Raw genomic sequence first — 17,844 nt, 5'->3', positions numbered from 1 at the left:
TCCCTGAAATGTACAACTAGACTGCTACTTCCTGCGTTTTGTAGTTTCGTCTAGCCGTTATAATGTATGACAAGTCTTATTGTTTCTTCAGTATTACAAGGTCATAACTAACACGCGATTGTAATATATTGACATATCTGACACTCCTGCAAAGACCTCTTCTTTGTGAATTTTTAAAAGTAATTTTCTTTACATTGCCGAAAAGTTGACATCCACCACGGGGCTATACTGAAGTATCTATAAATCAGAATTGGTTCTGTAAATGTCTATGCACGATTCTTTTCCACTTTAGTCTATGTTTATGTATGAGATAATACAGATTCGCTCTAGCAATAGTGCAAAACGGTTATAACTTAAAATGATTATATATATTATTATAATAGTTATATTAGTTTTGTTTTAGTGAAATTTGTTGAACGTTTATTCGCTTACGGCTTGTTTGCTAATGACATTTTTTAAATATTATAATAAATTAGTTTGTCAGCGTAGATACACTGACAGACCAATTTAATTGTATTGCCAACGACGCTAATATCAAAGAAATTAGTAATGTTTATCAAAATAAAAGACAATATTTATATACAGTGAAGTCTTGGATACTCATTATTTCGTAACATTGGTTCTGGTTCCGATACAATTTGTTTCAGATGGTTCAGATCAGTGTTGACTATTATGGTTCATTCATTGAATTAGTGAAAATCACACTAAAAATAAATTATGTGAATTTTAGTAAATATTTTGATTTACGGCGAATCAATATTGTTCTACTGTATGGGTTTTACTGTATGTCACCTGAAAACTAAATAATTTTCAATTACATATCACATAATATACTCATTTAATCCTCAGTATTTGAATTATTTACAATGCGTTTGTCCCCTTATCTAGAATACGAATACAATATCATCAAAAACTCATTTTTTTTCTCTAATGGACGCGACAATCTATTGTCTTTTATTTTAATTAATGTAATGGCTTCCCACCAAGAATTGACAGTTATCATTATTGGATAAATAAAGAAAAGACCTCTCAATGCGTGCAATACACGCATAAAAGCAGCTATTGTAAGATTAAAAAAATAACAGAACACAAACGGCATGCCTATATTCGATCAACATGCTTTTTTTCCAAAAAGTTTTTGTAGGAATATTACATTTTTAATAAATAAATAATTATATGTATTTAAAATAATAAATATTTTAAAATGTTGTATCCTATTTAGTATTGTATATATTATGTAGAATATTAATATGTTGTTTTTTTATGTTTTATTCTTTGGGATTAATATTATAAAAAATATAAATTATGATGTAAAATAAACCAATGTATTATACAGATTGCGTAAGATTTGGTTTTTGCGCAAATTTTAGACTTCTCTTGTACGAACCCACCATTTGAAGGACCCGGGGTAAAATAGTGACAACTGCAAATTATGGTGTATTGTCAGACGGCGTACACAGCCGACCAAATTTTGACAAAATGGTTTGCATGGGATGCTTACGACGAGATTTATAAATTAATCAAATATTAATTATTTTTATTTTATTTTAATTTTTAAACTTGATTTTTCTCGAAACAAAGAATACGAAGGTTGACATTGTTTTATCCCAGGCTCACCGTTTGAAGCGCGGTTACATTATGCAGTTAAAAAAAACAGTGACTATGTTATACCAAGTCTCTGTTTCTTACAAAGAGGTTGCAGTTCTATATAATAATGTACTTTTTGTATTATAACACTTGATGGCAATTCCAGGCCATTTTTTAATATGTAAATGGAAAAAATCCTAGATTGCAGAAAGCTTTACTGAATTAAATATGTACTAATCAAGCTTAACTCATATTAAAGTTATTATTTCAATGTAACTATTAACAATACTAATTTTGATTCCTAGATGGCGTTTGGACCTCGCCAAATTTTGGCTTTAATGTACTGACATACTTCACAATTTTTAATAGAAATATATTTTAAATACACAAGATTTCAAAATGCAACATTCTTTATTTGAACATACATAAATGTGTATGTTCAATAAAGAATGTTGCATGTATATATTATATTCATTGAATCAAAAATGATTTAATTATGTTTTTCATATGATTGAATCAGTATATAGATATTATAGAAGAGTTATTATTTTCTATGTTGGCAGCGTACATGTATTGTTTGTAAATAAAATTAATATGGTTGCCAGTTATTGACATATTCACTTTGCTTATATACACATACTAACTGTTATATGTGATTTTTCATGTAAACAATGATGGTTTATTGTATATTTTAAGGTTTGTAATACTAATACATTATAAGTCATAGTTACGTAGGTGCAGCTTGACGAATAAAGTCTTAAGCACAATACTGATGGAGGCTCCAATTTCATAGAAAGTTTTTCTTCAACATATTTGGTTTAGAGTTTAAACAAATTTTAAGTTACAAAAACAGCCAGATACATTAAAACTTTCTAGAGGATTCTTCCGATAATTTTAGAGATAGGGTTTTATACTGTAAAAAATGTGTACAAATTTTTTCATATTCTAATATATTTTGTTTCCGGGTTTTAAATCAATTGAAGTTTGTGCAGCAATGAATTACTCATGTGCGCTCCTTACACTTTGGGGATCAAAAGCATCTGTTTGATTTGATATCACATCATAAGTTAGTCATCGTAATGTGACGAAATCACATCAAATTTATGTATGATTGTTGATATCAAAAGAGTTTAGACGGATCATCCATTCCATTGAAGATATATCCTTGGATGATTCAAAATCAGGCAAGTTGATCTGTAACTGCATAATGTACACCGATTTATTTAATATTCCTGTAATGACCGGCGCCACCTTTGCGAACTGGTCGTCCATCTTAGATTATAAGTGTTGTTGTGTAAAAAGAAGTTGATGAAATAAAATCTATTGTACTTTAAACTGTGTTTTTCTCTATTTTTATATAATTTATGTACAATTATGGTAACCCAAACTAAAGGACACACATTTTGATCGCGAAATTAACTTTTGAACCATTTGATATTTATTTAAATCAAATTTTAAGTCTGTTGTCACTAATTCACAAAATGTAGTTATTACTGCAATACAATAAAACAAAAACATTAAAACACAAGCCTATCCGTGGAAGGAATGACTGTTTTAGTATGGTTTAAGACCCATTTCACATACGTCCATGCTAAATAATTATTACACAACGCGAGTGGAGAACTTCAAATTCCTAAGTGTTTGTTTTTGGCGAAACAAAAGTAACAATCAGGCAGCTTAGAATACAATGTACTACATTGTTGGCTTTGTTTTGACAAGGATGAGCACTTAGGTATTAGGCTCGGGATATGCCGTACATATTATGATGCGGTTGAACGGATGAAAATGTATATGGGCGAATGAAACTTATGCGAGTAAAACAAAATACAATGAATTTTTAAAACAACTGGCATCTATGAAAAAATGCAAAACATATTTCTGCGTACAAAAAGAAGAAGGCGGTAAGTCTAAAATCACTACTTTTCAATAGGACCAAAAGAACATTGATTTTTGGACCATTTTGTGAGGCATTGATTCAACTCATTCCTCTTCTCATTTGTGCATATATTATGGTTTATTTGACATGTATAACACATTTTTCGATTTTTTTAGACATACATATTGCCCTCTTCCTTTCGCTCAAGTATTTATTTTATCAGGAATTCATATTTTGAGTGCATGTGCAGCCATCTGTTGATATTTTTTTAAAGCAAAAATCGCATATTGAATTTATTTTGTATGGCAAAATTGCACAATAATTGTCCCATGACGCTACGATGGCGTCCCCCCTGGTGCTTTGTGTTTGACTGCGACAGAACGCCACAGTGGTAGAAGCAGCAGGTAAAGTGTCAATGTGAATGGAAAGACAGATTAATTTTCAAGGAATATTTATTTATTTCAAATGAGATTTTACAAAATACTTCAATCCCCGAATACAATAAACATTATGCGTATTAAGTTTACATAATAATTAATGTAGATATGAATAATTGAACACGTTATAAAAATACAGCCACCTAAACAGTTCAAATAAAACACCGCTGCTGAAAGAAAATCACAATACAATCTTCCTGTCTGAAGCGTTTCCCTTCGTTCATTACCGATATTTTAAAGAAGCATCAATCCTCGCCGATTCACAATACTGTTACATCAATGGCATTAAGAAATATTTTTCATCGTAAAATATTATTTAATATTAGTTGGGTATTGTCAACACAATAAATTAAAAATTAACCTAAGGCGAAGCCAGTATTGCTAGTTAGTGTATAGGATTTCAATCCATTATCTGATGACGACGTTCCAGCCATACAAAATTAATCACAATACATATATTTGACTTAACCGGTACCATGCCCTCAGCGAGTTTTCTCGCTCTACGAGTCCGTGATCGACAGGCCGCACATAAAACTCAAATTACTAGCCACTGTCGATTGATTTGCATAATCTAAAAAATTGAACACACAGTGACATCTGTTTGAATAATTATGAAATACCAAGCCACAAATTACCAATATTACAGCGATTTTAGTAAGAGCTTTGTTCTACATTCAACGTATGTCGTTAAAAATCTGCGGCCTGTCAGTTACTGCCATAGAAATATCATGAGGCATTGAAAAGGTTAAAAAATATTAGTATGGGGAATATTAAAGTGTTTACAAAGGCAAAGTTTTTTGGGTTTTTGACATTTTACCAGTGGGGGGATACTCCGATGATTCTTCAAACTGCGGAACACGTGATGGTCTGTCTGATCATTGCATCCAGTAGCATCGAATTTCTTATCAGTAATATAATTATAGTGCATTTAGTAAAAAGTATCGCAGTAAAATAGCAACATCGAGTACAGAAGTGAGTCCCAAACATTCAGCATCAATTTAAATGTTGCTCCAACATTTCCATTCGGATAGCGAGGCTATAGCTCAGAGCAACCATATACTGAGCTTCGAGAACCGATGCATGCGGTCTCCATCCACCACCTACCGACCAAGCAGTCTCATCACATTCAGAGTGAAGAGGCAACGTTGGCCCTGGCTCGGCTACAAGCTTGGGGCATATCAAGAGTTTCAACCGGACTTGCCTGTTTTTCAAGCCAACCAGATTCAGGCGTCCTGGAAAGCCGCTAAATACACTCCACAGAGTGTATATGGTGGAGCTACGGGTTACTGGCATGACCTGGGAAAACGCAAGAATGACAAGGATTCTTGGAGGCACCGTATGGTGTCCATATGTTCTAGCTAAGAGGTGGACATGGTTGAAAAGGACTATAATTATAGTGCATGTATATTATAACACATCAACCAATGAGTGCGCATATTTCGTTTGCTGTCTCGATTAGATTATTTCAGCATTGTAGATAATATGGATTAACAAAATATTTACTCAACGAAAAACATGGCTTAGTCTTACCTGATATTTAATAAATTTATTGTGTTGACGAATACGATGGTATACAAACAAGTCTATTTTTAAAATGTTTTAACAAGCTACATAGCAATCTGGAAATTGTTAAAAAACAGTCATTCTCAAAATTGAGATATTTTATAGGTACTAACATACAACTAACAAAAAAGAAAATGAATTTGTTATAACCAATAAAAATATAGTATCTTAAAAATGATAAAATTTTACATCACAAGCGATTGAGGTATTGAGCATTGAACGAATACAACTGCACCGGTTACCAATTTTCTTTGATGCAGACGACACAACCGATTCAACAGAAGTTTAAAAGGGGAGCCTCGAAACAGTTCAAACCTGTCATGATTATTATTACAAAATCTTATTTCTCATGTGTCATCTACAGTAATATTTATTTTTAAGGAAAACGAAAAGCTTTTTGCTAGGAAAAAGATACATTGATATTATTTTTACTAGGTACATATAATATAGTATTTAAAATTTATGATTTTTATTTAATTTTTTATCGTGGGGGCGGCTTCAAAATCAGTCAATGCGTCCGACCTCCATAAACCCAATACTGAATAAATTGGTTTCAAAGTTAAATATATGATTGTAAATTCTACATAACTGTTTTAAACATTGTGTAAATGAGGTCTCGTTCTCAAATGATCTTTCATGAAGGTGTTTTTAAACGTTCAGTTTTGCTATCCAATCAGTCTCCGTTTCCGTCGAGCTGTCTGTTAAACTGATGTGTAAATGCAAAACTGAAGCAGCTGACTGAAACCAAAACGGAGACGCGACAGGATGGATTTTTCGTATCCGATTTTAGAGTTGCCAGTAAAATTACTACTTTTCTAATTTTGATTGAAATATTATAATTTATTTAAATATAGGTACTGCATTACACCAACCAATATGTTTAGAAAGTAATTATAAAAATAATATTCATTTTTAGTCGATATAAATATGTAAATATACACCGCCGATTCCGAACTGACCTGGCAACTGATTGTCTAAATAAACCGCAGTTTCTGCTGTTTGCTGCTGCTGCTGTTTCAAAACTGAACCCTCGACTGAACGGACAACAGAACTGACGTTTAAAGGGACCTTTACTATTCCACGAAAAAATATTTATATTTATTAAAATTTCACGCCTAAATCGGTGTGTGATGATGTAAACTGCTCCTAACTCATTTTTTAATAATATCATTTGTACTCGTTTAATCCTCAGTACCTGAATTATACATTTGGGAATGAAATTTGTAGGAAGATAAGGCATTATATTATTACATACGGACTTATTTGGTTTAGATTATAAAAAAAATTGCTTATTTAACCGGCACGCAAGTGAACCTAGCAACGATTTGACATTTAACAATCTTTTTAAAAAACAAATCCAATGTAATATACAGAATCAATTAAGTTTCTTGTAATTAATAACATGGTATCAATTCTACACCGACAGGACTTCACCAGCCGTGTAGTTTATAAAATGATATGTTCAACATGTTTCTACATTGTCAGGTGACAATCGGGTGACCCGTTTGCTCTGCTGCATGATCGTTGCTAACTTCACTATGATGGCGGCTAAATAGCCATTCGAAAAGAACCAATATTAAATAAACGAAAACATTAATTTAATTAAACTCTGTCTTTTTGCATCTCCTGTTCTTCATTATGTCGATTGGATGGCGGAATGCATTTATGGATCAAGGGAAACTTGCAAATATACTAACCAGTGCTATTTTAATGAGTTTCGAATAAAATGGATTTTTCGCTGACGGGGAAAGACCCTCGAGATTAACACTTACCACTGGCAAAAGTCTCATGGCGAGTGAATCAGTACATTATAATTAGTTAATCGGGTTGAGACCAATATTGTCGTACAGTTCAGAGATGCGAACATTTACTGTTGGTGATTCCCAGAAGCTACAGGTGGTTGAGTGTAGAATCTTGCGAAAGATCTTTGGCTCCATCTGCGATGATGGCATATGGCGACGTTGTTACATTCATGACACCATCAGATTTATCATAACCTAATACCTGCAATGGGCCGGCCATGAAACACGTACAGATGAATAAACACTGACGTGTTTAGTGGAGCAAAAGGGAAACGGGATGCAGGAAAACCACGACTTTACTATCTTGATGTCGTACAGAGACTTGTGAGTATTAAGAATGATCGATTGGCAACAACACACATGATCGAGAGGAATGTAATCAGCTTGGGGAGGCTTTCATCAATCAGTAGATTTATCCGGACTGATGATGATAATTAAGTGTCTGATAAATGTATAAATTTGAATAATGTATGCCGCATATTTCAGTTGTTGACTTAGCCTGACCCATAACCGTCCAAAGAAAATAGGTTTCCCTTCGCTGCAACGAATACCCATTTACACGTGCAGATGATCGACTTCTGGGAGGTAGGGAGTTTATTTCACTCTTGTTTATAAAACCAGAAATTCACAGACGCATTAACTATTATTATTAGAGGGTTGATGGGAAACATATTTATCTCGATTACAATAGCAAAAAATCGTGAAAGTATCAAACATTATTTGAACTAATTATCTGACTTTCCCAAAAATGCCGCTTGATCAATACATGCATGCCTTGCATCAATCGCAAATCAAATAACATACTTAATTAAAAATAATTGAATGTTTAAATAATTAAATTTATACCTATTTAATACCTAGGTATAAGTGTGTTAAGAATTATTTCAGATGTTATCAAATATAGGCAGTAATTTTTTAAATTCAGTTTAAAAATGCCGAATTAACTTTAGTAATTTTAAAGAATATATTATAATAATAAATGTTGAATATAAAATGAAACATAAGTACATAACACAAAATAATAGAGATTTCAATATTAGAGAATGGTGGAAATTTGCATGTTTAACACGTTAAACTGATTGAGAGTAAATTTAACTGGAAGAAACTAAGCAATGATAATTTTTGATAACAAATTCAAACATAATAATATATCGACTGTTCCAAGCCAAAAAGACAGGGCGCGTTAGGGACAAATCGCTACAATTCAGAAGAGCATAGAGTGATCACACTTCACCGTGAAATATTGTATCGCTGTATATTAAAGACCGTCCAACCTCTTTGGGTCGTATAGTACTGACACAAAATTCATGTCGAAATAAATCACGGTTCTTGTCGGTTTACAGGAAAAGTCAGCTGCAAACAAATTTTGAAAATAGCCGATATACTGGATTATTTGTTAGGTTAGGTTAGATTTTCCTTCTTGAATTTATGAAATATCGAATCTAATAAAATTGGAGACCGTATAGTATAAGATCATCTCTTTCGGACGAACTGTGCCACAGTGAAATATTTTACGTACAATTTACATGCACCCAGCTCAATCAGTTGAATGTGTTAAAAAAAATTACAAAACAGCAGTCAAATCGGTTTTAAAACAACCCTCCACCACAATTCATTCTAACCGCACATAATATATCCAATTCCAGATAAGTGATCTTGCCATTCCGTTGTCCAAGCGAGCATACAATTTTTATATCAATTACATATTATATTGGAAGGTTTGGTTACTAAATATAGTCAACCCTCAATAGTTATTAGATATAAAAATTTTAATACTACAATTTGCGTATGTTACATGATGTGTGTCACAATGACTGTAAATGGTATTTTATAAGTAGTGTAAAAATCTGAACACCTCTTTAAATTGTGTGTTAGATAATTTTATAAAATATCGTATATGTGATCTTCGGTCAATTGGTGTCTTATTTCGAAATATGTAGGTAGCAATCAAAAATGTTGTAAACTTCCTTCTATAGGAATGGAGCTTAAATGTATGAAATTGAAGCAAAAAATATCACTGATTAAGTTAGCTACAAATGATTTTGCAAACAGGTTAATTTGCAGAGAACTTCAGTTTCACACTACTGCTATGATATTTATTTGCCAATTTGCAGGGGCGTATAAAAAGACAATCTGTCACGATGACTAGATAAGCAGCCAATAGCACTTTAATTCGGCATTATTATTTAGCTCAAGGGTAGTCACCTGGTCCCTACCGCCCACTAATGGGTTTGAAGATATTGTGAAATTTAAGGTTTATGACTGGATGAAATATCCTTTTACCGAAAATATTGAAGAGGCTGACACAACTTGCCAAGATGAACTGTTAGAAATTAGATATTATGATGAAGAAAGTAAACATAAATTCGATAATGGTGGATATGAAAACCTATGGCAAAATAAAAAAATGCCTGTCTTATATCTAAATATGTGGACAATGATAGTCAGTTTATTGATACTTTTCCCTACTTCATATCTTGTGGAATCAGGCTTTAGTGCTGTTAATCATATTATGACCAAAGAAAGAAACCACCTGAATATTTACGAAAGAGGAGACCTTCGTTTGTTCCTCACAAAAATTGATATGCCAGATATCCAGTATTTAGTTTAGCAGCATCTAATCAAATCAAATGTAATTTCATCAGACATCATGCTTCTATGTATGCAGAGTATAAATAAAAAGATAGATTCAACTACAGTAAGTTGTTTTATAAAGATGTATTCTGCCAAACTTAGCGAAAGTCTGACATAAAGTATTTGGTAATTAATTATTATTATATGCTTTAACTTGCTGTAACTTCGCTTTATAAATTTTATAAAGTAAAGTTACTTCCCTACTTTATAAATCACCATTACTGTGGAACCGGTGGGTGGTTAGAAAATTTTACTACTAACAGAGATACAAAAGTGGGCGGTAGGAATAAAAAGGTTGACTACCCCTGATTTAGTTTAAAAATCCTGTAAAATTTGTATAAAACTGTTGATCACAATGAACATAAAAAATGGCCACTATATTAAGTGAATGTTATGAGCGATGTCATTATTTGTGGAGTTCACCAACTTAACCATGCTTCAAGCATTCAAATGTCAGAATAATAATGTATAAGGCACCTTCTATTTATATAAGAAGATAGAGTAGAAGTTGTATTAACAGATATTTGTTTTTACGAGAAATGGATGTTAGCCACTTGCTCAACCTATTAGGTCAATACTCTGGGATTCGAACACGGGACCCTCGACCTTATAGGCCGACGCCATCATGGGCTGCACAATAGAGACATAAAACCTCATTGGCTGCACACCACCTAATACCAAAGGACCGACCTATATTATATTACTATATCAATGGTTTTTTTTTTAAATTTACTTAAGTAACAGACTCATTGTGGTGAGTACCAAAATATGATTTTATAAAATTATTATGACGTCGAATGTCTTGAAAGTTTGCGTTTGATTATATCAGACCTGTTCAGTACTAATTATATAACAAACAATTCAGTTTCAGTGAACAAATTTCCATTATTTGACGAGTATAATACATACCTACTTGAATAACATATAAGATTTTTTTATAAAATATGAATTTGAAATATTGGAGTCTTTTAATCGTCGGCTGTTGAAGAGTCGAGCAAGTTGTAAAAATGTTCATGGGTGGTCCATAAATGACCGATGTTTGTAAATTTTGACTTCTCTTCCCATTATACTTTTGTCATAAAATCGTTTATCACCGTCTAAATTATGTAATACAGTCAATGACATTATTAATGGACGACGCACTCAATACAGTAGCTAGCAAGTAAATTCGCATGTATAGGTAGACGTCACGCAATTCAATTATGCGATATCACACATCGGGAATTTATAGCAATATGACCTTTATTGTGATGGCGTTAGAGCAGTGTTTCTAATGTCAATGTTCATTTGAGCGAACCCGTTTGAACCGAACCATTCGGCAGACCCAACAAAAAGCATCAGGAATTTATAGCAATATCACCTTTATTGTAATGGCGTTAGAACAGATTATGCCATTCGGCAGACCCGACAATAAAGTGAGTGTCATTTTCTTTTCCAGATGATTCGTCCATATTAATGTCATTGAATACAGTACACTCTCAGTAATCCGCCGCTCGCTTATCCGACAACTACTATAATCCGCTGTTATTTTTACTGGTTGAAAGCAGAAAATCACGCTCTATAATCCGCCGGTATGCGTATGTCAAATAAATTCAGTAGTTCGCCGCGTGCCAATATTATGACTTATGACTCTAATGAGCTGTCCGCCATCTAGCCCAGTTCCATTGACCATTAAATTTAACCGAGTCAATAACATTAAGTACCGTTTTCTTTCAGTTAGTCCGCTGTGTATCTATTTGTTTCTTCTGCCACGTTCTTTGTTTGGATAAGTTAACAAAATGGAGTCTTCTCGAAACGTAAACACGACACATTAACTTTAAAATAAAAATTGGAAATTTTACGAAAGATAGATAGCGGTGCTTCATTTACTGACATTGCTAAAATGTACAATATTGGTTGGCCGCCCATGGTTTAATACATTAATATGTATAATTTAATAAATACTTACTTGATTTTGATTATAAAGAAAACCATTACATAGTTGCTAGTACAAATTTCTCAATAAAAACTATTTTTACGAAATATGTCCCTGTTTTAATTTTTACCATATTATTTTGTATGTATGCACTATAATCCGCCCCTTTCACTAATTGGACACTTGTCTGGTTTTTGGGGTGGCGGATTACTGAGAGTGTACTGTATTTTCAAACGATCCCCACCTCATTTGTTAATGAATGAATTCGTTGAAAATAATTGATACCAGTATGTTCTCAGACTTTGCTGGATTTGCGACACCATAATTTTTTTAATCCTCCATAGAACGTGGCGTCATATGTGGACGACCCTTCAGTAAAATACTTGTTTAACCTTTTCATTGTGAACTTAACTCTATCGAAAACCAAACCTTACAATTCCTCCCCTCGCTTGAACTCAGGCAAAACAGCTAAGTACGCCGCTACAGGGCAGTATACCCGCTCGATATCCTTTTATTCTTTGGCCAAAGCCACCCGGCGTAAACCTTCAGCAGGGAAAACAAACATCACTGCTCCGGTTCAGGCCCCGGCTGCTCCGGCTCGGGGATTGTGACAACGCCCTCCACGCTGATGGCCGGATCTGCGGTTGCCTCCGCCAGATTCGTCACAGACTTCGACTTGAAGCACTGAAAATCAACGTGCCGGCTCTTCGCCTCTTCTTTCTCCCACGACATATGAATAAACGGCCTCTGCACGTAGTTGTATATTACTTCAGCGCGTCCGCCGGGTCGTTTCTTTACTTTCTCTTTGTAAGTGGGGTAGCCTTCGACTCCTAAACGTATCTTCTTTAAGCCGCGTTCCTTCATCACTTGTTTAGCAACATCGCGGTTTTCGATGTACTTAAAGAATCTATAAAGCGGTGTGCTTAAGACTGTTTGTGAGTACTCGTCGCCCATTTGGGGTGGATATTCTTCGTCCCAATCGACGGCATCCTCATCTAGTAATACTACAACGTGGCATTCTCTGTCACCTCTCCGTGCTGATGCCACCATTAATGGAAGAACTAATTCTTCTAGGAAGCTTTCAAACTGTCTACGCGCGCCTTCGTTGCTCAGTTCGTGTAAGAGACCACGTAGATTCTGGCAGCGAACTGTATTAGCATCAAATGGAACTAAAAGGTAGTCACAAGCCTCTCTTAACTCTTGTACGGATACCGTAGGAGGACAGCGGATTATTCCGCCTCTGTAGTAGTCTAAAATTGCGCGGAATAGCGTTGCCGATATTCCATCGGCCACTTCGAATTCTCCTCTTTCGTTGGGTCGCGCGAATTCCATTCCTGAGCTGAACATTCTCCCTAGCATTGTATTGGGATGGGCCGTGAAAAGTGCGGGATCTAATACGAATCTAGTGTTATCTACCACTAATGTGAGCCGGTCAGAAGGTATGGCTTCGATTTCTACTGCGTTCGCCGTCGTGCTACAGGTGGGCTGATCGAGGGCTCGCATTTGGTTCTTCGGCAGCATGCTCTGGGCCTGCCTGTTGCGCGAGTTGCCTGCGTATCTCTTGAAGAGCTTCCTCTCGCTCTCCTGCTGGTAGTCCTCCGTATCGCTGCTGCTGTCGGCGCGATCGTATGATCGATCCTTGGACGGATTTGACATCTCACTCATCACCGCGGGTCGAGGAAAATGGACACCTAGTTTAACGGTTTCGGGTTTGGCTACTGTGTCTCTCGCATCACGCTGAAGATTCGCGAAACGTCTTGGCACGGATTCGAAGTGCCAGAACGCGAAATCGCACTCGCGACCGAGGAACTTGGATACCCAGACGCGACCTATTTTGCAAAACGCAAGATTTTGGACAAAGGACCGTCGACTATCCTGTCACTTTTGTCTTTGGGCAATTTCATTGAATCATTGAGAATGTTTATGGCGATCACAATATTACGTTTCTTGGAAGTGTACTGACGAGTTATTTTATGTCTTTGGTAAACACTGTAAAATTAAAACATGTTGATTTAGTAATCGGCACTAAAAAGTAAGCTTTATCTCCGAGAAGACCCATAATATAATAATTAATAATATATTAGTCATCCTTCTGGGTACCTAGGTACATTATTATCTTGCAAATGAGAAAAAAACCATAGACACCAGGCTTTTATTTGTATCGAAATCGTAGTACATATATTATATTAGTCTATGGATTAATACAAACGTCAAAATATCAACATGCTATTCATACAAATTTATCAAATTAAGTCGTTTCTTTTTTGAGACTCCCAATTATTCATAAAATGACTTCTATTCGACTTAATATCCAAGTCAGTTAATACACATTTTCAATAAATAATGACTATAAAACCCCGTTGAAAATTGTAACCTAAAAACAAATCGACGTTAAATTTGTAGTCCAATGTATATTATTTAAATTATTAACGGCAATATGTCAGGGCAGCAAAGCGACCGAGAGTTCCACGACCCTGACTATCCAGAAGTAGTCCCGGTTTCCAATATATCAAAAACAACCGAAGAAGAGAAGGCCGATAAGATATGTCAGATTGTCAAAAGGGAATTCGAAGCGGAAATAACGAGACGTGAGAATGATTTAGACGTATTGGACGAAAGGTTAGATGCATAATATTATATTTATGGAAGTGAGATGGAATAAGGAACAGGCAGGGTAGGTTGGTTTGACTCCCAAATGAATAACTCAGAATTTGGTGCGTGAATGAAATGAACCCTGGTTTTATTATCACCTTCCAAATAAATGTCAATTTAATTATTACAGATAAGTTTACAGATTATAATTTAGATGAGTGAAATCACGGGAATGCGTTCCGATGGATTACGAATTCGACTGGGCGAAGCAGAACGATAACCTTACGGCTAAATCTTTGATAATTGAATGACGATGTTGCTTTCTTCTACTGAGTGTTTTATATTGATTCGATACAATAGAAAATGCTGCTATCAACTACTTGAATATTTTTGATAATCATGCTTATGAGGTTTATTGTGCAATGCATGATTCGTTTCGTAAATTATAAACAATTGATTTTAATTTCAACAATAATGCAGTTTTAATAATTGAGCAAGATTGATTTTCATACAAACAACTTTTGTGGATATCGTGGTAAACTTACATAGCATTATTTCTTAATTTGCGATATTATTGATTAATTGAATTATTATATTATTGTGCTAAATTATCTTTCTGTTGAAATTTGATTGACTCACATAAATCGCTTGTTTTGCAATTTTAACAATATTATGTTGCAATATACATTGCAGTTATAAATTAATGGTTTCCTGCCAAGTCATGCTGGATGGTAGGGTATTCACCCTACATATTTCCTGAAAAATCCGGCCCTGATCTCATATTCTACGGGTAACTATTAGCTCGATTTTAACAATTATAAAAGGATTTAGTCGGAAATCTATTTAATATAAAATAGGTACTATAATTGACACGACTCCACGACCCTAATTATATCACTGATTAGAACAGCGGTAGACAATCCTATCGCTAATCGGCATGAGTAGTAATTTAAAGTTTGGCGAATTTCAGTTTACCAGCCGGCACAGTAAAATAAAGTTTATTTTGATATCGTATGTAGACTCACTTAATATCTTACGCATATTATTGGAAGCATTCCGCTTTCTAATTGATAATATTGTTCCGCCCAACAATATTATCAATATTTGGCCACGTATTTATTTCAACTCATACGTGGTGTAAATGAGAACTTGGCATTCTTGGTAGTATTGACTTGTGTGTCCCTGATAACTATCTTAGAAATCGGGAGCATCAGTTGTTTCTTCTCCCAATGTGCAGAACTAACCTGCCATTGGTGATGCCAATTGGGAGGGCAATAACTGTTCAACCAAATCGCTTTGGATGTTGATATATTCCACCTACGTGAGATGGGTATAGGTGGGCGTTTCTTAAAATAGGGTCCACTTAGCTCATTCGATGTGCTTCCATGCTTTATAATTTTTATATTTTTTTAAATTTTTTTACCTACTTATTTACTTTGTATATATGATATTGCATATATTTCTTTCTTCTTTACACTGTTTTAATACTATTTTTTTGCTTTTAAATGTTATGTGAACATCTTAAATTTGTAATTTGTAATGTTCACTGTATGTAAAAATTTAAATAAATTTTAATTTGAATTTGAATTCATCTTTGCCTCCATTTCCAACCCCGAGCGAGTGTTTTATTAAGTGTCTGTTTTAAGATTTACTCCTGTTCCGTGTAAATAATTTTATAATTACTTAAATGCATCCTAATTTCTCAAATTTTACATTGTGTGTGCGAATTTCATTTGTAACACACCACAACCATTGGCTACACTGAAAAATAGGTTGCCGAACTCTGCCTCAAAGGACCTGGACAGAAAGATTCAATGTGACAGGTCGACCTCCGCTTTCGTAATTGGGTGTGATGAAAGAATTATAAATAGAGCGCATGCTAAATTATTATACTCAATGTAAATTCTAATTGATTTCAGTTTTGTACTATTTCATTTGAGATGAGTTTTCTTTAGAATTTAAATTCAAAAGTCGGTGGATATTATTAATTATATTAAGTACCTATAACGTATTTTTAAACGATTTTTCTTCTGCTAAACAATAAGAAAAACAGGAAAAATATTGATAGATATTACAGTTCACTAGAAGTCATTTTTTCACATCCCGCTCATCTGTCGATGCTGAGAACTCCTGTACGCTTGCGTATTTCCTGAAAGAGATGAGTGTCAGAACTCCTCCACCTAATTTGTGACAAACTTCTTTCCTATTTCAGATTAGTAATGGCCAAGAATACACTGTCGAGTCTCCGCTACGCAATCATAAAACATCATTATACCAACGAAAAGCTTTTTCCGACCGATGATGATGTGCATGCTGAAATCTCATTACAGAGTAATCCTACCGCAAGACTAAAAGTAAGTTTTACATCAAACCCACCATTTGAATATTGGCCGCAATTTCATTAATATGACCATTAGTACGTCTGCCACTTATCTCCTAACCATTATAGATCTCTTAAAATATTATGAAACTATAATCGGAGATCGACATTGCATGTGTCAATAGACTTATTACCAATTAACTTTTATTTTCATTCAAGATTAAAGAATACATACAAGATTTAAGAATGTAACATTCTTGTAGCTGCAGAATAATAAGTGATCAAATATCTATTATATCAAATTGCTCTGCAGTAATATATTCCCAGCGAATCCATTTCCAGCAAACAATCTTAGCTAAATCAGCAAGTTGTTTGGCGACATTAAATACGGTATATTATTACATATCACAGCACATTATAAATCATTACGGTGTATTAGCTGAATAATCATTTTTATAGTATTATATTTTCTTACGACTGTAATAACAAATAATATTTCACAAACTACTCGATTTAAAACGCTGATTCTATAGTTAGTCTAATATGATTATGTACCAGAATTTTATGTTAATGTGTTACTTTTATTGTCTAAATAACGAAGAATAATTTATCTCAATGTCACTCGAATTCAAGTACTTAGCTCGTAACTATCATGTATAATATACTATTGTACCGATACGCTGCTAATAAATCTCACCCTGCTACATCATAGACTTCATTCTCATCATCGTCTACCTACACATCGACACTACACTAGTGACCCAACATTCTTTTATTGAACATACATAATTTGAAAACTATTCTGAGAAACATAATATATTGATGGCCTAATGTTAATATCCCGTAAATGACTTTTTACAATTCGTGCAACATTAGATCATCGATATATATATATATACATATGAATACGTGTATTAATTAAGGCGCTAAGTACCAAAAAAATAAAAACTGACATTTTTATAGAAAAATGTTCTACATACCAACGCCAATAACTTCAACTATAGTCTAAGTGCCTCAAGCAAGTCAAAAAAATACAGCAAAACAATTAAACCTGTCGACGTTGTAAGTCCGTTGGCGTGTTTTATTTATAATGGTGTAAGTAGCACTGCAGTGGTCAA

The 17,844-nt window shown here is 34.0% G+C and overlaps 2 protein-coding genes across 2 annotated transcripts in view; one reads left to right on the top strand and one right to left on the bottom strand.

Annotated features, from left to right (window-relative positions):
* Positions 1-10,630: 10,630 nt before the first annotated feature.
* Positions 10,631-13,721, bottom strand: mri (BTB/POZ domain-containing protein mrityu). The gene has a single exon (XM_085943042.1). It carries the CDS (start codon positions 13,477-13,479, stop codon positions 12,379-12,381), a length of 1,101 nt encoding a protein of 366 aa, XP_085799168.1. The 5' UTR covers positions 13,480-13,721; the 3' UTR covers positions 10,631-12,378.
* A 265-nt stretch (positions 13,722-13,986) lies between these two features.
* Positions 13,987-17,844, top strand: part of D12 (YEATS domain containing 2 homolog D12) — a 440,970-nt gene continuing 437,112 nt past the window's right edge. Inside the window, exons 1-2 of the mRNA XM_085943032.1 lie at positions 13,987-14,433; positions 16,619-16,760. Of these exons, the coding sequence (XP_085799158.1) occupies positions 14,252-14,433; positions 16,619-16,760 (324 nt within the window). The 5' untranslated portion in view covers positions 13,987-14,251. The remainder of the gene's footprint in view (positions 14,434-16,618; positions 16,761-17,844) is intronic.

The sequence above is a fragment of the Rhyacophila brunnea genome, unplaced genomic scaffold (assembly GCF_057557595.1).
Source record: "Rhyacophila brunnea isolate RB1 unplaced genomic scaffold, BYU_Rbru_1.0 scaffold_15, whole genome shotgun sequence".
NCBI classification, from domain to species: Eukaryota; Metazoa; Arthropoda; class Insecta; order Trichoptera; family Rhyacophilidae; genus Rhyacophila; species Rhyacophila brunnea.
Note: the sequence above shows the minus strand (reverse complement) of the source record. Positions and strands in the feature narration are given on the sequence as shown.